The 25,365-nt window shown below is 33.3% G+C and overlaps 1 protein-coding gene across 1 annotated transcript in view; it reads left to right on the top strand.

The window, feature by feature from the left end:
- Positions 1-10,046: 10,046 nt before the first annotated feature.
- The window catches only part of LOC149425171 (nose resistant to fluoxetine protein 6-like), a gene marked incomplete at its 5' end in the record, with an annotated part of 42,538 nt that continues 27,219 nt past the window's right edge, over positions 10,047-25,365 (top strand). The window contains 5 exons of the mRNA XM_089650744.1: positions 10,047-10,283; positions 10,543-10,736; positions 14,123-14,147; positions 17,001-17,059; positions 19,502-19,747. Coding sequence (XP_089506870.1) covers positions 10,047-10,283; positions 10,543-10,736; positions 14,123-14,147; positions 17,001-17,059; positions 19,502-19,747 — 761 coding nt within the window. The remainder of the gene's footprint in view (positions 10,284-10,542; positions 10,737-14,122; positions 14,148-17,000; positions 17,060-19,501; positions 19,748-25,365) is intronic.

Genomic DNA, 25,365 nt, shown 5'->3' with positions numbered 1-25,365 from the left:
TAAAAGTAAAATCTGCTTTTGAATGAATAGACATTTTTACATGGGAGCGCAAATTACTCGCCACGTTATGAACTAATTTGCGAAGTCCGAATTCGGCAAAGTAAATTTCTTCTGTTTGCAGAGTCGTAGTTAGTTTCAGAGTATTTAGTTAAGACACTTTTACAAATGTTTCATAATTTACTTACCCCAGTAAACAACGATGAGCACACTTGAGAATCGCTACATTGTGATGTGATAGTATATGTTTCTAAAACTGATCCATATAATACGGTGTGAATAAGCTTAAAATAAAGTAAAATAATGCTTACTTATGGAATGTAATACGACAATTGGGTTTATTCTCTTTTTCGCATCTATTTTTACAAGTTTTCATAGTACAAGTCAACATTTTGCCGTGTTATTTCGTAAAATGAACCGATGATGCCTCGACCATAGTTCGCACAAGAATGATGACGTCACGTTTTCAAATTTCACTTGAGGCCATACGCGAGCACAGCCGGCTCCAATGGAACCGGTATGGGGAGTGGGGATAATACGCTTTTAATCACTTAGGGCAGGTCTACTAATATTCATATGTCTATGGTTAAGGCTTATTTCTATCTTCTAAGGTTCTAACCCCCAGCAACGTCAGGTACACGTCAGCTAGTGTTACAATATAATAATAAGAATGGATGCACATAAAATGAATAAAACTCATCACAGAAACAACAACAGGAATCTCAGAAAATACTAGTTTGTGCACTTTTTTTATATTTTTTCATCTTGCAATTTAAAATGTCCACTTTTGATGTATGGTTTTGTGTTTTATTATAATATGTTATAATGGATTTCCACCATGAATTTTCAGTTTAAAAAATAGTTTTATTATCTTCTTTTTTTGTAACAAATAGATATTATGATATCCTCACTGGGATTTCCCGTGCTGAGGACTTCATTTACATATAAAAATTTAGTAGTATGACAATATAAAGTAACTATAAATATATTAATTAGTATTTTTTTCTGAAATAATTATTAATACTATACAGTGTTTTTTTTTGTTCAGTTGGGTGCTTTCAGTTTCAGCCTGTATTTGGTGTCAGTATATTATATATTTCTGATCTCCCTATGTTTTGAACCCAGCTTTTTATTGAAGATTTTAATTTTTTAAATATTGTTGTGTGTTTTGAATGAGAATAGGATATTGTTGTAGAGTTAAGTACCATAATAAAGGAAGCTTTTAATCTGTTCAATTATTACTCTGTTCAAGCAAGAATTTTGTTTACAGTTCGTTTTGCATTGATCAACTTTGAATAGAACAGCAGAGCGTATAATGCAAGTACATTATATTTTATCTTATTTAGCAACCCCGAGAATAAAATATTATATTTAACTAATTTAAATAAATAACTTATACAAATAATGAACTTATACAAATAATGAACTTATACAAATAATTAACTTATACAAATAATTAACTTATACAAATTATTAACTTATACGAATAATTTACTTATACATATAATTAGAAGTTTCCTTTGAAGGCGGTATAGAACGCGCTTCTAATGATTGTCTGATCAGTGATGGATAAAATACTACTAAAGGGTACTTATAGAATATTTTTTAAATAATCGTTAATAATTTTATCAGTAGTAGCAATTTTTTTTACTGAAATACCGAAAATTATCCCGTCAGAAAAGTTTTTGTCTAAACTACAGAAATCGCATTTATTGATTCGACCTGGAACCTAGCAAAAATTTTGCCTGTGGCGCTTTCTTTGTGTTCTTTATGATTGATATTTTGTAAGGGTTCACTTTTAAATTTTAATTACAAATACGTTTATAAATGATGTTTCCAAAAACATTTAGGCAACAGAATGTTGTGTTACAATATTTTAGCTATTTATTTTTAATCAGCCGCCCAAAATTGCCACTACCCTCTTATGTATTCTTTAATATTTCAGAAAGATAAAAATCAATTTTAAAGTTGGAGATAAAAAAACGTTTTCCTGCGGCGCTTAGTTTTGAATTCCACGATTGTTTTAATAAAAGATTACGGTTTTAGAAAACATTAAATAGGTTTGCTACACCACCTACTACAAATAAACCTAACACAAGTTGACAAAGTTGTATGTACCCTATAGCGTTCAAATTGAAAATGGATAAATTGTGTCTCCAGTCAACTCATCACTGATGTAGAGGTTTCCAATGATACATGAGTTCGAATAAGTTAAAAAAACATTAATAATATTTATTCTTTCAATAAACACGTTAACTACAACCATGTGCAAATTGATGACCTTGAAATGTTTGTGTTCTAATCAACGCGTTTATATGTGGGTGTCTATGTGACATTATATATTATAATATTGCCTACCTACCTACAAACCTTTAACAAACATTTAAATTGCAATAAATGTTAATCTTATCCATTTAAAGTGCGTTTTTGGTGAAATCATATTTATAAATATAATATTTATAAGTACCTACATATTTAATTTCATTGGAATAACTTTTTAACTTCTTTTGAAGGATTGTTTTACATTAACTCCACGCAGGAGACCATGAGGAAAATAATCTTTGAGGATGCTGTGTGGTAGGTTTTTTGAGGAAAGGAAGGAGAGGAAGATCTGGGAAGGGAAAAGGTATGAGGGGTGGGCAGGAATCTGGGGTCAATGTGTCCATAAGTGACGCATGAATCCATCACACCCACAGCGTTGCAAGAGAGAGTCTGGCTGGAGAGGTCAAAAGGTCTCCCTCAACCATTCTCTCACAATCCCTGCCAAGACCTATACCTCTCATTTTCTCTGGGATTTTTTTTTTATTCTATATCTACTTCTTTGAAATATATTTTTTAATCAAACGGATTGATTTAGAACTACAGCTTTAGTGTTGAAAACTGACAACTTTCCTTACGGCACAATGTATCGGTCGGCAAGAATTCAAGATTTACATATTTTTGTACAAGGTGGCGCAATATTTTCGCTCATTTCCTATTCTTGTCGACGCATTAATTGCCCTATCGTGACGGTGAGTTCGCACGGCTACCGATATTATGACAAAATTGCCGGCCAAATCTATTTCTTTCTCGCTCTGTTACATATATCTATAATGATAATAATAATAATAATATTTTGGATGATTTTTATATCGCCGTTTTTGTGCGAAATCACCTCAAGGGCGCTATACAAGTATATAATACATTTCTAGTATGTTATTAGTAACTATATATGGAGATAATATACAGTACAATACTTACACTTGAGATTAACACTTAATATACAGGGTTTTCCAATAAGAGGTGTTATTTTGAATATTTCGGTAAATGTTACTTTTGAAGCTGTCATTTTTTGATATTTGACAAGTAGAAACTACTCCATTAATAAAAATGGAACGATACACGCTTCAACAATGCATTGAAATTATTAAAATTCACTTAAGTGAATCAAATGCAAATCATCTTGAGTGATGAGGCCCATTTCCACCTCGGTGGCTTTCTTCAAAAAGCAAAATTGTCACATCTGGGGCTCGGAAAACCCAAAAGTTATTGTTGAAAAGCCTCTTTATCCTCAACGTATGACTGTTTGGTGCGGTTTATGGTCTGGCGGAGTCATTGGACCTTACTTTTTAGAAAATGAGGCTGGACCAACAGTTACGGTGAATAGATTGCGCTATCGAGAGATGATTAATGATTTTGTATGGCCGGAATTGGATGTTATTGATCTGGACAACGTTTACTTTCAACAATACGGCGCTACGTGCCACACAAGCAACGAAACCATTGATCTTTTACGATTGAATATCAAAATAACACCTCTTATTGGAAAACCCTGTACATTAACTATTTGTTTATTAGCGAAATTTAGATACAGGATTATAATAATATATTTCACAAAAAAAATATACAATAAAACATATGCGGAAAAACTTTGACTAGCCAACTAGGTCCAACTAGATCCTGTTTTAGGCCAGTCAAATAGACAAATTTAGTTCATATCATAATTTTTCATATAACATTATTTAATTATATAACATATTATTTTACAGAAGGAAAAAAGTGTTAAAATTGAATTCCTATTAGAAACTTTAGATAAATATACAAGTTTGTACTTATGTACGAAAAGAAAAAATAAAATCTTAAAATAAAAAATTAGTATCGAATGTTTATGTTTAACAATAGATATATGTTTGGTTATTTAAATCGCTTGCAAAAATCGAGAATCAAAACATTCTTGAAGCTTGACAACAAAATATAATAATTCTGCATCTCTGTTCGTCACCAAAATTGACAATTTCTACTGAGATAAATATAAATAAATGTTGAAGATTTTGCTTCCATGTTCATAAAACATTCGTGGAGTTATTGCAGGAGATCGTTTTTTGTTGTTGTGAATTTACCCTATTCATTAAGGCAACTTCATCATCTTAACCGGTAAGACTATTGATTGGCCAGACAATTGTTCGGCAATTGGCAATTTATCTTGCTTGTTTATCAACACCTCTAGTCGGAATTTGTAATTCCATTTCTACGTACATAACAGATTAAAATTAGACATAAAATTTAACATACGTACATACTAATTATTACTGGTTACCAAGCGCAGTTAGTATTTTCATCTCCGGTTTCATAGTGCTTTCACACAAACGAAGTATTGAATTCCGTCAGTTTAAACTTAAACTTTAGGGTGCACAGTTTACACCCGCGCTGTGCAAGCGAGTTTCCTACAGAGCATCGGACCATCCCGTTTTCGTTTAAGACAGGCAACACAATTTGGACGCAATCTTATGGTTTTTTTTATTGGAATACCACATAAGAGTTCTAACTACATGGACCCAGTAGGACCCTTAGTCCTACATCCCCAAATAATTCAACCACTTTGTGATTCATTTTTGTTTTTCAGTGTTGAAATGAATAACTAATTTATTTTTTATTAGTTGAAATATAAATAATGCTTTGAAATAATGTATAACGTAACTTGTGCACTAGGTATTGTTTATTATTTTTTATAAAACTTCAAACACAGATAATAAAATATCAAAATAAATAGATGACTTGTAGTTAAAAAAACATATATATATATTAGGGTGTCCCAGGACATAAGGAAGAATTTTTTTTTCATGAATTTAAATATGAATACCCTATTATTTTATTCCATTTGATCCCAATAACTCATATAATAAATATTATTTTGATTAAACACCGGCAACCCATGCCGACTTGATGCCAAAAATATGGTACAGAGTTAATATGGAAGAATTTTCAACTTTCATTTTTGTCGGATAAATAAAATTTAAAAATGCACAAATGTTCAATTATGTAGTATTTCATATTTAAAAATGGTTTATTGATTAAATTTTTTCTTCATAGTTTGTTCTTTACAGTCAGGATAAATCTTCCGGTGTTCCTGAACGGATCGTAACAAAAAATATTTTTGTTCCTCTTCGACCGTGAGATTAAGCCATGAAAATCTTGCATTAACTTCACAGTTCTTTCAGCTGTATCATTCACTACCCTCAGCGGCGACACCTTCTTTCTGACTTCTTGATACGAAGCATTATTTGACCACATCGTAGGTAATTCGTTAAGAAAACTGGCATCTGTTTTCAAACGATCAAACAAATACTTGCTCTTGACTGAAATGAAGTCGTAAATATTTTTCTCAGAAACAAAAGTCACTAAATTATGATATGAACAAAAACCTCAATACAAATCATAATTTAAACTACTTAATAAACTTACCATACAGTTAACCTTCCTTAAGATCTTCCTTCGATGGGATGTAACGTTTGTCATGGGTTGATAATTTTTTTTTTTTGATATTTCGAGCATTTTTATTTTAGTTGTTTGATCCACAGCGTCGTCAAACAGCTATAAAATAGATCTTTCATCGGTCAAATACCATAACTGCTTACTGAACAGAAATAAAGCTGCCATTGAGATGTTTCCATCAATTTTTTCTTAAGCCTTCATCGATTTCAAAAAGCACAAGTCCTGGTAAGGTGCTTTAACTGCTATAATACATTGTGGCCATGGCTTGACAAAGGATGTTACTATGAACAGGCAAACGTCTAAAAGTGCCGCCTTATCCTTACCGGCAATTTTAAATTGCGCACAAATTAATGATATTTTCAAGGAATAAAGCGCCTTTGCCATCCATCGAGCACCTGGAGGCCGAATCTTAAATTTTCTCGCTGTATCTTCTCCTAAAACTATCACACAGAGCTCTAAAAACTCTCAATAGTCATCTCCAAGTATTTTTGTTGTCAATGCAGTACGGTAAAAGTCAAGCAAATCATCGATTTCGGAAGCGGTTAGGTGCAATGTGAGATTTTCTCTGTAGCACTGAATTTTATCGGGATCAACATTTTTACAGATATCTCGAAACTTTTTGAAGAGGTATGTGGTATGTCAGGGCTTTTGGTATGTCAGGGCTTGTAGTCACTTGACTTATTTTTACTTCAAACACAGCTTTTAATACCAACTATGGCTATATTTGGTATATATTGACAGTTAAATTCACTTTCCGGATATTGTAGAACAAAACTTCAAGAACTTGTCCATTAGATGGCAGTTTAGAACCCGATATTTGGTGTTTTACGACTCCTATTAAAAATATACTCTTTTTAGAAGTGAGTAAATCTAACAACATCTTGCCTGAACGAGTGATTTTCGTTTACTAACAAAATAGCAAGTAACTACAAGCTCATCAACACGTTTGCTCGCTGGCGTCTTAATGTACAAGTTCTGACATCTTTCGATGCAAGTCGGCACGGGTTGCAGTTGTCCAAAGTAAACGAATTTTTTTTTAATAAGTGTTTTGTCATTATTAAAACAAAATTAGAGGGTATGCATTAAAAAATAACAACTTTAATTTTTTTGGGACACCCTAATATATATATCATTTCTAATGATATATTCTTAGTAGTAGTACAATATATAAAATTAAATTGATATCTCTTAGACATAAACTAATTTAAAATTGATTAAAAAAAAATAAAGATTTTAACAAAAAAAAAACAATCATGCCTTAAAAATTACGTCACGTGAGTAAACGGATGGAAAAATATGAACAAAAAAAATAATGTACAAAATAGACATACTTTTAAAATTGTTGTGAAGACTCTTTTTTCTATTTGTATTTCTACTTTTAAACTCAAAAAATGGAAAAGATTGTTCACTTTGAACCAAGACAACACATGTAATTTATTATTTTATTTAATCCTATTTTAATAATACGTGTAGTGTCATGTCAGTGTTTGATTGAGAAATTATCAATCAAAAAATTTCGCGAACATGCGACGTTGCACTAGGTGCAACGTCGCGCCAGCGCCCAAAATTGAGCCACGGACACGGTAATGGACGGACCTACGGTCGACTTTGCCCTAGCAGGCCTAGAAAATCCTTAGGGTTTATTTTAATTGTTTCTGATAAACGTATCACTAAAATCTTAAATGTTTTTAGAGGGATAACTCGGAAAATTACTAATTCATCGTCTAGAAAAATAAAATCTCCGCTAATTTTATAGTTGAAAAACCTTTTATAAAATTTTCAAACCGTTTTACATTAAATATTGTAATAACATGTCCTATTTTTATTAATCGAAAATATAAATAACTTACATCCGTAAATATATCCTTTTAGAAACATTTGTGATTTTATTAATACGTTCATCAGAAATAAATCAAATGGCCACAGTTCTGGTTTCAATACTAATCAAATTTGCCGGACCTAGAAATGTTTAAGCGAAAGCTCCGCAGTTATGGTATCAATATGAATAATTTTTGTTTTACAAATTATCATAAGATTTTTTTTTAAATAGTTTAGTTAGAATTTTCAGATGAAACACGAAACCATATTTTCATAGATGAGAATAACTTGCTATGCTCTGTCTTGGTCAGTATTGTGTACTGTGAACTATTACAACCACAAGGTTGTAATCTTTAAGCCTCAACATATCCACACGTGCCTTGCGTAAGCGGTTGTAATATCATGAAATATTAAAATAATGTAAGGGTGAAAAAATATAAATCGGAAATGTAAATGATTAAATTTGACATAAAAATTTCACGAAAAAAGAACGCCCGAAAGTAATAAAAAAATTTAGAATACATTACTATAATCACAAATGATTTGGTGAACGTATTTTCCTTTTGGCGGCTTGATTATTTTTTTGCTGGTTGGGAATGAGCATTGTACGTTGCGTAGACTGTCTGGCTATTGATAAAAATAATGAGCTTCTGAAACAAATGCATTGTGTTGTAGAACGCTATAATCCAAAGTATGTCATTTTCATTTAATTAAAATAACGGCACAAAGTAATTTTACAACTATTAAACAAATTTAAATATTTGGTCGCATGGTTTTTTCTTAAAAATCAAAACGACGTTAAAAGGTAATTTAAAGCTTATGGCCCATATGAAATATAAGATTCAGGAATTTTATTGTTAGCTGCCCGATTTCAAATGTTACACGACGAGGTGCATTGCCTTAACTGTTTTTATAATAAAAAGGTAGACATTATTTAAATTTATGTTTTAAATATTTTTTTATATCAGTTAACAATTTTCTACGAATGTTTGCTTTTTTGAAATTACCTTCGCTAAAACTTAAAATTACATAAATAAATATTGCTAATGTAAAAATCTATTAAAAAATAATATAAATCTCAAATATTTTTGCTAATTCAGGTTTCGTAATGTTTTGGTACATTTAAACCGGCACATTTTTATAGTTTTTCCTAGCATTTTCCTAAGTTTACCAACCACAATCTTCAATAGAGAAGCTCCCAATAGAACGTCTCAGCCATCTGGAAAAATTATTGATTTTGTAAACATTCATTATGTCTACACATTTGCGCCAGTCCGTCTTGTGTATTTATAAAATAATGTAATGATCATGTTGGGTTTGTTGATGATTATATTTCGCAATGATCAGATGCTTTAAAACGAATCCAATAATTCGCGAATTCAATTAAGGTCATGGCCCCAGAAACTGCGCAGTTTTTTTATGAAGGTTGTCTAGGAGTCACCCTTGTTATAATTTTACCGAATGCAATATAACTTATGATTAGGTACCTTGTCTTGTAACTTTTAAATTGTATTTATTATTCATTGTACGTTGTAACTAGGGAAGTTTTGGCATTAACTCTACAGCAGCGGCATTCTATCTCGTACATTTGTGAAAAATAATTTAAAGTGTAGAAACTAAATTAAGTTTTCAATGATCAATTTTATCAAGCCTTATCATATTCAGATTTCATTGATTTTCATTTAAAAATTCATCTTAATATTTAATAGTTCAGCTTGCGTATGTTTGTGCTTGTAAAACGCAAAAAGTAGTCAGCCGATATCGATGAACATTTCAAAAGTTGTTGTTATTAGTGCCAGGAATGTTTAGAGAGTGAAGAAGTCGGGGACGCCCGAGGAATACTTAACGTAATATCTGTGTACAGGAATGAGATACGGAGTAGAATTAAAGTCGATGTAATGTAGTTTTTTAACAGTAACATTGTGGTATACAGTAGTGAATGGTGGAAGAAGTTAGAGCAAATGCAGAAAAAAAAGTTCACTACGGTTTGCAGAGCAGCCATTGTGAAATTTTTCTGCGCAGGGTCTCCGATTTTGTCGATTTCTTACCGTTATCGAACCAGTAAGACGACGGGCTTAATTTGAAATTTACTGGCTCTGTAAGAAGACTGAGAAAACGACGGGCTTAATTCGAAATTTACTGGCTCGGTAAGTAGACTGAGAAAAATTCCACAAATGCTGCTCTGCAAACCGTAGTGAACTTTGTTTTCTGCGCAGGGTCTCCGGTTTTTGTCGATTTCTTACCGTTACCGAGCCAGCGGGACGACGTGCTTAATCATGGATTTCGCGAAGTTTTTACGTGAATTTTGTAATACAAACCCCGATGAAAGATAACGTATGTTTGTTGCCACCTTCCACCCAAAAAGTTGCTTTTAATGCATCTTTATTAATCATTAAAGTGAATGATACATTTTTCTGATAAAACTAATTTTAATTATTTAAACTCCACTAATCGTCATTCGAATCTTATACAATGTTATTATTCCAGTACTGGACGCGTCGGGACTCCCCTCAACGGGACTCCACTGGGGAAATACCTTCTGGCTGGGGTCCCGGGACCAGTGCCTCAAGACGGGTTTCGACTACAATCACTTGAACCCCTCGCCCAGCACGGTGGCGGCGGAGCGCCGAGGGGCTCCGCCCTTCCAGGTGGATTACTATGTGGCCTATCTGAGACATAATTCGGATCTGCAGATATCGGTGTATTGGTTCAACGAAGTGAGTGCATTTTATAATATTTAAAAAAAAAAAATAACAATAATGAGTTAAAATATGAAACAGTAAAATACCTGGATAATAAAATGATACGATCACGTCCGACACACTCGAATTCGGAACCTCCACCCTATATAATATTATTTTTAATAATATCAGAACCGCATTTTGACCTCCAACAACTATCTCCAACCATAATAAGAAGAAGAATTACCATTATTTTTAGTCGTGTGCATCTGGTTAACATGATTATTCCTTCCAGACAAAGGTATCGCTTGGCCTCTGCCTTCCCTCGTCCTGTTCTGAGGGAGAGGTGTCAGAACTATTGCAGGACTACTTCGACTCCAATGTCCACTACCAAATGCAGATATACAACATGTCCCTAAGGATCCTGGAAACCAAAAAGACCAGCGAAGATTTCTCACCTTTTGACAGCCCCATGTCGATATTATTTATGTAAGTATAGGAACAATTCAAAATTACCTAACAAATAATATTTTTATTAATATTTAAGCCGGCAGCAAGAACAGTGATTAAGTAGTAACTAAATAGTTTAGTGAATTTTAGTAGCTATACGCATGTGGACAGTGCGTTAAGTGGTAAGTAGTAAGTTACCGGAGTAGCCATTTAGTTGACTTGGGACGTGTAATATTGCAATTCGGTGGGGGCTATTGCAGGGCCTGCACTGAATCAAACCTCAAGAGCTATGGACTTAGCTCCTTGACGAGTCGGCGCCAGCCCTGGGCTATTGATTAAACACTAGCTAACTATTCATAAATACCAGAACAAGGAGGGTTGGAACAAAAATTGGCTTAGTAGCCCACGAAAAAATTAGATTGTACCTACTTTACTAAAAAAATAATTGTGTTAAACAGTTTTGTTATCAAACAGCTTATTGTCACAAATCTCGAGCAAAAAAGTGACTGATTTTAAGGTTTCCCGTATATTATTTTATTTTATTTTTATGAGACAATGTTTACTTAACAAAACACTTTTTTGAAGATCAAAGATTAAGAATGCAAAATTGTACATTTTAAAAAGAATTATAATGACGAGAAAAATTCAGTTAATACCCCAAAGCCAAATATAATATTGAAAATTATGTTTTCGAAATAATAGACACACTTCTACAACTTTTTTTAATAACTTAAATATGATCTTTCAAAACTTTCCATTATGTATCTATCTTACTTTTTGCTGATGACCTCAAAATTTATAGAACTATTCAAAAAAATTTACCATTGTAATATTCTTCAAGACAATATCAACAAATTATTAATTTGGTGTAATGAAAATAGACTTTACTTAAATTTCTCAAAATGTCAAATAGTTATAATAGATTTTCTCAAATAATAAATCCAGTGATTTTTTATTTCAATATTGATAACAATTCTCTTGAGACATTAACACATATCAAAGACTTAGGCATCACTTTTCAATCAAATCTTTCCTTTGGTAACCACATAACAGAAATCTCTAATAAGGACTTTAAAATGTTGTGGGATTTATAACTAGGCTAATCAGAAATTTTAACAATATAAAGTGTATTAAATTGTTATATTTTGCCTATGTAAGAAATCAACATGAGTACAATTCTCCTATCTGGAACCCACATTATAATATATATGTACAAGCTGTTCAAAGAATACGAAACAAATTCTTACGTTTTTTTAATTTTTAAATGGGTATTCCAGCAATTATGTTGAACTACAACAATTATATGAATATGCTCAAATTATCAGACAGAAGAATTTTCACTGTCCTGGTATTTCTATATAAAATTCTAAATGATTTAGTTGATAGTCTGGTATTGCTAGAATTTATAAGCTTCCGGATTCCACAACGTAATACTAGAAGTCAGGATTTATTTCAGCGCAGAAATTCAGGGACTATATTAACTACCATATGTGTTCCTCTTTGCCCAGAATACTAATGGAGTGAAACAATTATACCAAGTCAGTGGACATCTTCAATTTATCTTTAAACAAATATAAAATGTTGCTAATGAAGCAATTCAGTTATGTAGAATAAATACTGTATATTTCTTAATATACATTATGTAACAGCCCCGAAAAGGGGCGTTAATTAATGAAATAAAATAAAAATTACATGATTTTGCAGTGTACAATTTTGTGCATTATTATATTCTTTCCTAGTGTAAACTGGTACTGTTTTAGGAAAGCTTTTTTCCACACCCTGCGCACTGCAGTGCACCTCCAAATAGTTATTATTTCACTGGACTGCAAATATAGCCAACCGCATTCAGTGGCGGCTCGTGAGTATTGGGTTATAATAGTGCTAATATTGCAAAAAATGGCATTATTGATGTTGTTGTAGCTCAAAACGATATTTTATTTTTTTTAAATCGTTTTTTTTGCAGATTTTTAGGAAATCCGAGCCGCGCACGGCTAAACTGAAATTTCCCGTAAATTTTCATACAAAAAATAATTTTTTCCAAATAAAAAAAAATCTTCTTCAGCTACAACAACATCAGAAATGCCATTTTTTATGATATTAGCACTCTAGTACACCCTAAAGTCACGAGCCGGCACTGACACTACGGGGGTAATAAAATAAATTAAATTGTTACCGGGCACTTCAGGTGACCAATGAGGTCGTGATCTGAACAATGTGCATCTTCACAGTATGGTGTCTTACTATACTGTAATATCATCATCATGCTATATTGTTGAAGATCAATGTCGTATTGATATATGATCTAATGCGCTCCGATGTGATCTCCTCGTCTAATGTAATTCTAATGTAACCTCCAATGGAACAGAAATGATAAATTGAAAATCAAACTAATTTCTATGTGTTTTTTTAGTATCGCAACCGTTACAATAGCGCTGTTGGTTTGGTATGGAACATGGTACGACCTGAAAATCTACACACCCTTATTATATAAAAAGAAGCCTGTTGAATATGAAATCAATGGAAATGTTCACGACAAAAACCTCAATTTGAACGCCTACGTAGGAAATGGTAAGATATTTAAAAAAAATTATATTTTGTAAAATTTAATAAAACGTTATCATGATATGTATCATACTATTCAAGAATATGTATACGAATAGTTTCTCAGTGTCCTGCTTCATTTAATTTTTACTCTATATTTGCTATCAAGAAAGTTTTCTAATCCAATATCGTTCCGTAATAGACGTTTTTCGACTTTCTGGAATGACATTAGAACATGGTTTTACTTTAATGGGAAATTCACTTTTTCCCCTTTTATATATTGTTGGAGTCAGTTGCGTGCGTGCGCCGAAAACAGCTTTGGCAAGTAAATAATATAAAATTGTCGTTTTGGTGGACATTTCCACCAAAAAAGGCTGTCAAAAAATAAAATAGCTGCTCCCGGTAACCCACATAATTTCTGAAATCTGAAAAATAACAATTTTCTCTCTATTGATAGCTTCAAATATAAACACCACAATCGTAATAAATCATAAAAAATAATAACGCTTTCAAATTTTTATTTAAAACTTCATTAATTTTCAGAATACGCAAATGGCTATACGAACGGATATGCAGCAGTACAAAAAGCTCCAGTCCCAACTGCTCTTACAAAGCCTGAGATTAGCACTTTCGACAACATTGCCCTGAGTTTCAGTTGGTATACAAATTTGAGGACAGTTTTTAATTTAAACCCGAGGCCTGGAACTCTGCTTCCGATATGCGGTCTAAGGTTTGTTAAAATATGGCTTTGTTTCGTAACTAAATCTGAAAAACCAGATGCTTATCTTCCTCACCCTCGCAAAACTTCTTAAACACTGACCACAAAAAAAGTCATCTAAGATTGTTAATTATAACCATTGTGACGATGTTTAATATTTTTTCAGATTATATGCCACCACCTTTGTTATTGTAAGTCACAGTTTTCTATTTGCCATGGATTTCTATGACAACAAAGTTTATGCATTCAATATCACGGAGTCGCTTTTGGGACAATTCTTCAGCAATTCGTCCTTCTCTACGGATGCCTTCTTTTGCATCAGGTAAGTCAATAACTTATTTAGGCTTAGTATGAAAATGGTACATCTCGGAAGTTACAATCCATTGAATTTTACTAGGCTACTAGCGCAGACCCGTGATAAATCACTGGATATTATAATTCATATAATGATATTTTCCTTGTGATTTGAACGACACAGTCAATTAAAACACAATTGAGTTTCTCTGTAAGGAAAGAAGAGATTTATTTTGTTAATCTCACAAGATTTACATAAAGAAAAGCATTCAGTAACAAAACATTACCTGTAAGGAAAGAAACGACATTTTATGTTATTAATTGTTATGTCAATTCCTTAATCACAATCACGATAGCAATTACAAATTATTGAAATTATTCCCATCAATCTGCTTTGTCACAACCCATAGACTATTTTTACTACCTATGTCTTAAACCATAGATTACGAAATATCGAGTCGACTGTGTAGGTACTGTGGCGCACATCCAGCCAGTGACAGTCCACGACACACACAGCCAAAATGACGAGACAAGCTCGGCATTGCCTTGAATTAAAGAAAATTATATTTTTCTTTACATTCATATTTTGAAAATAATTTTCTATTTAAATAGATTTTTCAAGCAGTCAGTTCCAAATTAAAAAATGACACAAATTCAACAACGTTTCAAGAGGTAGGCATGAAATTAGTATTTTTTAATAATATTTTTTGATATACATATTTATAAATAATGTTTTTTTTGGAATACGAGTAAAACCTCAAATTTTAATATTTATTTATTGAAGACAATATAAGCGATTTTCAAACAAAAAACTAAAAATAGAAAAATCGGAAAAAGATACGGTCGCATTTGGGAATTGAACCCAGGACCTACGGCTTGCGGCTTGCTGGCCCTGCCCGGCATGGCGAAAGTCCTGGGTTCAATTACTAAATGCAACCGTACGTTTGTCCGTTTCAAATATTTCGTTTGAAAATCGCTAATATTGTCTTCAACAAATAAATCTATATAAATAAAAATGTTAATGTTCGTTTTTTTCAATATCTTAAATCTCCGAGAGTTCTTCACTGATTGCTTTCAAATTTTGACACAAAGTTGCATTCAAATACGCGTGTGATTTTACATATATCATATAGATGTCACCTGTGACAAGTAAAAACATGTTTTTTTAAAACAGTGCCATATATTGGGCGTAAAAGCAAAACGCGCAATTGTTTCTCTATCTTTATCATACTGAACCACGGAAAGGAGTGGCGGGGTACAGCAAATATTTCTTAAAAATGATGATTTGAATGTCACCAAGAATTCGGCGATTGAAATTTTGAAGTTTGAACTCTTTTTATGGTACATATGTAATGAAGAGAAGCACATTAAAATAATTTCAGTACCTGCTCATTAACTACCTAACTTGTTACGGTGAGTTATTTTTGATAATCGTAATTTTACTTTTGGCCCTGAAAATCTCAAACCATATCTACCTAACTTTTTTTTTGTAACTATCTATTGAACTAACATTATTAGATACTTCATCTTGCGCTATTATTCTACCAAGTTAAGATTGCCTTCACTTTGATGTTTATTTATCCACAATTTTTCATTTACGAGATTTATTCAAGATTGTACAATCAAACTTCCACAATAAACTATTCCAAGATAATACATCAGCATTGCTGAATTAAAACAAGTTAGCTATTTGCCCGGATGGAAATAAAAACACTTTCTCAGCTATAACTGGTTTGCGATGTCATTTTTACGAGCGTAATCATAGGCCAAGAAGGTGATCAACGCCCACAATGGCGTAACTTTCAACCGATGCTCTGTACTGACTTTAGTTTTACTAGGTCACCCGGAATTAGTGTTTATATAACATAAGTAATAGGAATCATTTTAGTGTGTCACTACAACCTATAGATATTAGTAGTGCGATAGGTTTTCGAAGTATCTCGCAATGTTTGAAATTGGTGTTTGAAGGCACCAAAGATATTAGAAGAACGAGATATGCTATGTTGGCCGCCGGACCGTAGCCGGAGTACTACCTAATTAGGGTACTTTGAACGGTATCGGGACGTGTACGCACAGAAATCTGTTCTATGTATTAGTGCTGATACCTTAGCGCAAGCGAAGGTGTGCAGTAGTATTGGTGAACAAAACCGGCGACACTCGGCAAAACAATTCCACTCAGTACGAACTGCGCATAGCACATCTCGTTCTTCTAATATCTTTGGAAGGCACTATTCAAATACATTTTAAAATGTGTTTTATGAAATTCAACCGTAAGACTATATAAAAAATACTAATTTAGGTCGTGACTCTATCAGTAAATTCGGTACAATGAACTCTACAACTTTTTTTGTGAATTTAGTTTTTTTATTAGAAAAAATTGGTTACACTTTTTTTAACTCCAATTAGTCTAATTTGACCTCCAACGCTCTAACGCCGAATAATGGGAAATAGCGCCTGTAAGACTATCCCGGGATTTTCACGGGTTTACTTTTTTACTGCGCTAGTAAGATAATAATATATATTTTGTTAATTTGCCTACAAATAAAGTATACGACACAAAGTTGTACTTTTCTTTTATTTACAATATGCATGTTAAAACCCAAATCCAAACCAACGATTGCTGCAAGACTCGTCGTCTTAACGATTTCTACTTATGTGCTAAAACAATGTTGATATTTATTTGTATTTTTAGCGGTTTTTTGATGGCACACGGATTTTTCAAGTCAATAACGAATAAAAATCCCGAGCAGCTGTCCAGTTGGGGGCACTTCAGTGCCTACCTTAACGGTGTACTAAGGAGATTCCTAAGGTAAAAAACAAACAATCCTTCTTCACTGTTATATAGGATAATATAATATAATAACCCTTCTGTGGACTTACACAAAGTCATTAATATCTGATGCCACACGATCGTTTAGCCTTGGTCAAGAAGAACTTAATAAATCAATCGAGTGGTTGACAACCTTACTGCCAAGAAGGGTACTACCAGCAGCGGGCAGTAAATAAATGCTGGAGAGCGCCGAACAACCAACAAAATTTCCGACATGGCTAATCACAATACGAAACTCGGTTATAAAATCTCACAAAGACCTCATACTATGGGTACCTACTAAGAGTGTGTATCTTGCATTGCGATTGTGCCTATGTTCGTAGCGGTTCGTTTTCGATTGCGATCCAGAATTTTACTACTTTGTTTGGATAGTATAATCTGTGAACAATCGAAAGCGTGGGTACATTCGATTCTTTCCCAATATTATCATGATCGCGGACGGCAATCCTGATTTTACCACAACATCGGAAATAACAGTTTGTTCAGAAGCATATTAAAAGCTAACGCTTACGCTTTTTATTGTTGTTGATATAGTGTCTTCAATTTAACATCTACTCTTTTTAGTCAATATTCCGCTCACAGCTCTCTTTGTGACAAGTTACAAAATGTTATAATGAGATGAGTGATCAGTTGTTGTCAAGCATTGTCTCGCAGTGATGCTATTTTTGGGAAGAAGTCCCTAGATCTGGAGGGTTTAAAGGGAGAAAGGGAGTTTTACGGAAAATGCAATGGTTTAATCATATATTTTGATCAGTGAAGTTTTCGCTAAAAAAGGGGAGCGGAGAATATAGCTTCTTTATAAATAGGTCTGTACCTAATATTAAATCTACTTGTTGTATACTCTATACTGATGAACCCTCACATATTTTGACCACCGGCCGCTACTGGGCGCTACGTATAGATATTTTGAAGTTCACTTATGGTTTTCTTTTCTTGGGTTGCTTTTAAGTTCGTTATGAGAGTTGCTTAACCTAATATTTATTATGGACAAGGCAAGTAGGCTGCAGTGAAACCAATAACAAGATTTTTAAATGTGTTTTGTGAATTTCAAGGTTTTTTTTAGATATTGACATTTCTGTTGGTTTCTGTTTAGCCGAGGTTGGCTAATATGGAATAAATAAATACTGTAATAACACGACCTGGTGATGGTTTCAACAAAGGAGATGCTTTCGTAAATTATTAAGAAAATGTTTCACTATAAAAATAGTCAGTAGCAGCTGGTGAATTTGAAGCCGAAAAAGTTTTTTTTATGAGGTTTTTTGTACGAAGATTTTTAGGAAATCCATGCGGCGCCCAGCCAAACTGAAAATCTCCATACAAAACTTCGAATTTTCGAAAAATATAAAAAATCTTTTTGGACTAAATAACAGCAAAAATTTCGAATTCTTCAAAATTAGCACTCTATCACACTCAAAAGTCACGAACCGCCACTGGAAATAGTATCATGGCCAGCACATTAAATGTAATAGGAATTGGCTTCATTTTTAGAAATCTCGTTTGACAGTGTTGAGTTTAAATTTTAAAATCCTTCGCATTTTAGAAGTTAGCAAATAACTGAGTTTCTGTAGAAATATGTATTTCTTTTATTTAGAATTAAAGACAGCCAATTAATATACAATAAATAATTGTGGAAACGCGCGCTACTATGATATAACATGATCATATGTAAATATAATGTGATAGAAACCGGGCGGCGTTCTTTTTGGGTCCCTCCTTTGAAAGTGCAGGGTGCATATTTTTGAGAAATAAGGTGGTAAATTTGAAATATTTTATAATTTATTTTGTGGATGGAAAAATTCCAGTTTGAATTTAATAAATTAATATTTTTCTTGTAGAAGTTAGTGAACTGAGCGCTGGAATAGTTTTTATTTTATTTAAGTTATTTGTACATTTAATTTAACAGATTTATAATACAATTTGCATATATTGCATACTATTGCATATTAATTTGTTTAATTTGGTTTTTACATTCTGTTTTAAATGGAATAATTTTAATTTTTTTTTAATTTTTTTTTTTAATTTATAATATAATTAGTGTATTTTTATGGTTTTTTATGATAATTGGTCCCTTTATAAATAAATAAAATTAGAAAAAAATTTAACGTAGTCCGTGGGTAGTACACTTACTTCGGGAGGTGTGCTAATAGAAGCAAAAAATAACTTTTAGTGAAATTCTCTTTAATATGAAAATATTTTTCATTCCCGTTTATTCCACAATTAAAAATTTGTAACTCAAAAACTAAATTTGAAACGTTAGAATTTCGTAAAAAGCTAATTTATTTTTTAATTTTTAGCGCACCTTACCCCCGGACTTGTAAATGTAATATAGTTTCGAGAATTCGATGAACGCTGCAATTACATTAACAATAAATTCATTTATCTTTAGGTTAGGTGTGATTTAATTAGAATGATTGATTGCAGAATAACACCATCTTACCTGTATACGATGGGTCTCACCTTCGTGCTGGCCGCCTGGAGGCACGGCTCCAGCTCGCTGTGGATGAACGAGAGGAACGACCTGCTCTGCCCGCAACTCTGGTGGACCAACGTGTTGTACATCAACAACGTGTATCCTGGAAAGAAGATGTGTATGTCTTGGAGTTACTACCTGGCTAACGAGATGCAGTTCTTCGTGATCATCACGCTGGTGTGTCACCTGTCGAGGAAGTAAGTTACTATTTTTTTTTAAAGATAAATTTGTTTTTATATGTCAAGGTTTTTATGCAAAGCACAATGGACAACAAAATATTATAAGCAATAATTATTGGTCTGTAGCACAAATATAAACTGAAAAAAATAAATGCCACCGACAAGAATTGAACCCGCACCTTTTGAAGAAGTAAGTTACTAATCATTATTTTTCGTATGGTGGAAGTCATCATGGGATGTTGAGGTTATTCAGTCAGTTGACGGCTTCAGGGTTGACTTGATCCAGCACTGATATGGCTATTTTTCTACGGTTTTGTAGTTTGTTTGTGTTCACAATCAGAAAAGTCAAAATCCTCAAGATTTTTTTTTTTTTTTAAAGAAAGACAAACATTCCCGGGTTACGAATAACCCAACAATGTTTGAAAATCTCCTACTACCACCACAGAAAGCCGAAAATGTTGCTTGTGTTGTGATGGAGGACTTAGCCAGCCGAGGATTCGAACACGCGACGCTCGGGTGAGACCCAAGCGCTATGCCCACTCAACCACTGACCGGTCAAAGATCATATTATACTTCCCTTATTAAAGAGTTATAATCAGTTATTAAAAAAAAGTTAGTTTTTAAGATAATCTCTAAATATTGTTCGAGTTGAAAAAGCAATTATAAAAAATTCTCTCGATAGAAGTTAGTTAGTTATAGTATACTAGCTGACCCGGCAAACGTTGTTCTGCCATATAAATTATTTTATGCGACGCTTCTCGTGAATGACTTGCGCATGTGTGGATGAATGTTCGATTATTCAACAACGTACATAATTTCGTTCTCTCTGAAATATGAACGACGGTTAAATTTTTTCATACATAAATATTAAATCACGATTAAAAAATGGTAGGGTGAGGGTAGGAGGGTGAAAATTTAAGGTTATAATAAAATTTAAAAAAAAAAAAAAAACAAAATTATTTTTTATCAAAAAAAACAGAAAAAAAAATCTGGATAGGGACACCCTATTCACCTAACGGTATGAAATATACTTTAGAAACCTATTCTCATACCGAACAATTATACCTAAAAAAAAATCATAAAAATCGGTAGAGCCGTTTCGGAGGAGTGCGACCACAAACACCGTGACACGAGTTTTTAATATATATATAGATAGTTATTTGTAATCCGGGAAAGTTTTTAAAAAAAACCTTCTTTTTTCAAAAATATTTCTTTTAAAATAAACCTTTATTTAATAATTTATTATATTTTAAATAAGTTCTGTTTTATGAAATATTTTCATAACAGAGGTTTACACCTTTTAATTAACACTCTGCTAACATTCGTATTTACTCTACCCTATCTCCCTATCATACCGTCTTCAGCAATCTTCTTCTTCTTTTTGAACTAACTACGGAGCCTTAAGGCTCCATCTGTGTATTGTGTATGAACAGAGCTCCTATGGTTCATTGAGGACCACGTCTTCCACAATAAGAAAAACCTGGCAGTTTAGTAGTTGGTTGGATACACAAAAATGTGCGCGTTTTTAATGACAGTGGTCTGCCACTGAATTCCCCATGACTGAGAGTGTCGTGACTAAAGCGGATTTGCTCCTTCAGTCCAAAGGGGAATTCTTTAATTTCGTATCAAACCTATTTCTAAATAACATAATTTTCACGTTTTTAAGTGCACTTAAAACATAGACTTCTAACAGTTGGTTTTCCCATCATGAAATCACACTTTTTCTCTGCTATTCATAAAATTCATCACGAACACTTCGAATTGGTTCCTTTTTGGTCTCGTATTCATTAATAATTATTATTTTTATTTTCCTAAACAGTCTTTGTTCTCTCGGTTCTTTGCGGTGAATTAGAGCTGACATCTCCTAAAATAAGACATAATAAATTATTATAATACAGTGATCTCAACAACGCTATCATTAATCAACAATTCAAAAGGTTTCGCGAGAGAGACGGATCATTTAAGACTATGTTAGCAGTTGATGCATTAGTTACGTTGCATATATTCCTTACACTGTCACATAAAATATATAACATTATGTTCTAATGGCCTGAGTAGATACCGGTCTAGTCTGTCGACAACATTCATATTCTGTAAGATGTCCGGAATTTCATAAAGAAGAACAACAGACGGTTATTATTAGCAAAAAAAGACCAATGTGTAAATCACAGTAGAATGAATAATATTAAGAATATTTGTTTAACAACACTTTGTTTTAATATAAGTTTCGCTAACATATATTATATAATCTGTCACTTATATTTTGTTTCGCTTACATATATAATACAATCTGTAACTTATATTTTGTTTCGCCAACATATATTATATAATCTGTAACTTATATTTTGTTTCGCCAACATATATTATTTAATCTGTCACTTATATTTTGTTTCGCTAACATATATAATATAATCTGTAACTTATATTTTGTTTCGCTCACATATATTATATAATCTATAACTTAGATTTTATCAAATTATTATAAGCATTAATTACTCGCCTGAATGCTTATAATAATTTCTTATCATTTGTGCTATGCATAAAAACCTTGTCTTATAAACATTAGTTTATCGTTAAAAAAATAAGAATGAATGTTGTTCATTTTATTATTATTATATTAATTTTAATGCAATTCAATTAATGTATACTTGTTTTTTGTAAAAGCCCGACGGGCGTAAATGAATAAATAAATAATTTACTAAATATAAAAAAAAAAATTGGTCTTGAATTAAACACAATAAAAATTTATACAATAAATGACATTATTTACCTATTTGAACTTGTAAATCTTATCTCGTGCGAATGTTTATAGGCATGTTTTGATGTAATCTTTTTGATTTGTTTGTTCCGCTCGTTCCATTTCACGAGTAAGTGACATAAAAATGCTTCGAGTGTCAACTTATTTGCGAGACTTAAAAAATACTGTACCAGTCTGAAGGACAGTCCTTTGCAAACAGCAAATATTGGTTAAGAAAACAAATAATTTTGTTCATTTTAAAATTTCTTAATAATACGTTTAGTCCAGTCAAGATGTACATCCGTGCTTGCAAAAGGTCCAGTCATTCTGAATTTTTTATATGTTGTTAGGACCTAAACCAGTATTAAAAAAAAAATTTTGCAACTTCGAAAGTGCTGTGCGAGCGGCGGTGGACCTAAAAAACCAGGAAATTTTCGGATTTTGTTCAGTTTTTGCTCAATATCTCAGTAAAGGAAGGGTCTGACCGGTGTAGTTGGTATACATACTTTTAAAAAGACTAAATTTTCTATAATTTGAAACCAAAGCAAGCTATATTAAGCCATTGGTTTTCAAGATACAGTTCTTCAAAAATAGGCAATTTTTTCCAAAAAGTGAAATTTTTTCGAAATGGTCACTTATTTTGTAAAATAATTTCTAAAATACGCATCTCACGTCAAATATTGTATGAAATAAAGTTGTTGTAAATTTAATAAGCTTTTATTTAATACTAGATTGATATCTGTAGACTAAACGGTTCTCTCAAAATTGGCAGATAACCAAAAACAGTCATAAGTGGGTTTTGGGTGAAATGCAAATAAACTGTTCTCGCGTCTTTTTATGGTTTTATTGTGCTGTCAAGTAAATCCATTAATCATCGTGGGTTTATCCTAGGGTTATAATATAATTACGACTATTTCAAATTTCAAGTACCCATTAGTACCTATACCCATGGGTACCCATATGAATGTAGACTAAACGGTTCTCTCAAAAATTTCAGATAACCAAAAACAGTCATAAGTGGATTTTGGGTGAAATGCAAATAAACTGTTCTCACGTCCTTTTATGGTTTTATTTATCAAACAGTTAACAGATTTTTGATGAAAAAAAGAAAAGATATTACATCTATCGGGAATTACGTCATCTTCAAACATTGTTTTATATACCTACATACCAAAATGCTTGTACAAACATCATGGTACCTACTATAAGGACAAATTACATGTACACAAAAAAATAAAACTAATATAAATCATGTAGGTATTGTGTCTTGGTTGCCAAATCATGTCTTTCTTTTTATCTTAGCTGGGAGAGGCGCCCAGTCTGTAGTCGGGTCATCTTCATCGTCCGAGCATTTCAGCTCCACATCCGTCACGTTAATGCAAAATTTGCCACCGCATGACTGACAGAGGACTGAGCAGTGGAGCCCAGCCTTTCTACACGAGCAGCTCCCAGAGCATCCTTTATTGCATTTACACGAAATTTTTCGCAAAAGGGCAGGAGGTGCGGGATCCATCGTGGTGGGGATGGGGGTGAGTCCTTGAGAAGACAGCTTCCACCCCCATTCAGTGGGATTCAAGTTGACTCCCCGCCACTTCTGCAATTGGAGGTAGCACCTTGCTGCATGGTGGCCTGCAGCATCTTCCGTCGGTGGCAAACGGGCAAGGTTTATGTTTGTTGAAGTGACAAACGTCTTATACCTCAGGAAATCCAAAGTATCCCTCGCGATGTCACCCCCATATAGAGCCACGAAGCACTTGATGCCTGCTTCACTCACGGCTTGTGGGGTAGAGTCTGGCCGAAGGAAGACCTCCACTTGCTCAGCAAGTGGTTCACTCTTGCTCAGAAGTGTGCTGATTTCGGTCTTTCCTTAGCCAAACGGTGCTGAGGTGGTATCGCACCCGGCAAACGCGTGGCTAAATAGTACCGTTCCTGGTAATTGTCGGGAGTCCTGGTTGTTGTAGGAGGTCGTAGAGTAGTGACAGCAACCAGCTTCACCCTTCGTGCTCTTCTGAAGATAGACGTTTGTCTCTTCTGAAGATAGACGTTAGGTCTCATGTCTACATGCTGCTCTCCAGTATGACATGATAAGCTGCAAAAACTTTCCAGTTCTTCACAAATGTTCAACATAAACACCATTCCTGTTGTCCACCTTGCCAGAACACTTTCGGAGATTCCTCTTCCTTGGGTCAACCCACCGTAGGTTCTCATGGATCGCATCAGCTTCTGCTCAATTGTTAGGTCTGACCACAACCCAGACCAAAACTTGTCAGACCGGCAAATGGTGAAGAATCCTTTTATGTGAACATGTCGTATTCACTTTTATCCATCCGATCTTATAGAGCCATCATATCCTGAAGATAGAGGTGCGCGCTCTTAGCATACAAAAAATGTCCAGCTGCGTGGAAAAAAGGGAGCATCTTGTGGACAGTGTAAAAATGAAGGTTCCAATCACCAGCACGCTCTGCCTGGATGAATAGTTTTATCAAAGTGGTCATACGAAAGTATTGGACCCACAACTGTGATGTTGGACCATTCGCTTCAATTTTCTCCAAGGCACTTTTAAATTTTGCCCTTAGTATTTGGTAGGTATCAATTTCTTCTGCTGATATAGTGAGAGACCTTTCAGTGTCTCGCAGCAATTTTTCAGTCTCGTCTCGCTCCTCAGGAGTTATGTCAACCTCATAAAAAACAATGCTGGCCAGTGTGAGGTTTGCCCAAATGTGGGCTCGAACAGCTCGTGAATATGCGTGCCCATTCATATGGGTACCCATGGGTATAGGTACTAATGGGTACTTGAAATTTGAAATAGTCGTAATTATATTATAACCCTAGGATAAACCCACGATGATTAATGGATTTACTTGACAGCACAATAAAACCATAAAAAGACGCGAGAACA

This window comes from Hesperophylax consimilis, chromosome 3 (assembly GCF_061612785.1).
Source record: "Hesperophylax consimilis isolate HC1 chromosome 3, BYU_Hcon_1.0, whole genome shotgun sequence".
Lineage (NCBI taxonomy): Eukaryota > Metazoa > Arthropoda > Insecta > Trichoptera > Limnephilidae > Hesperophylax > Hesperophylax consimilis.
This window is presented reverse-complemented; position numbering and strand designations above follow the sequence as displayed.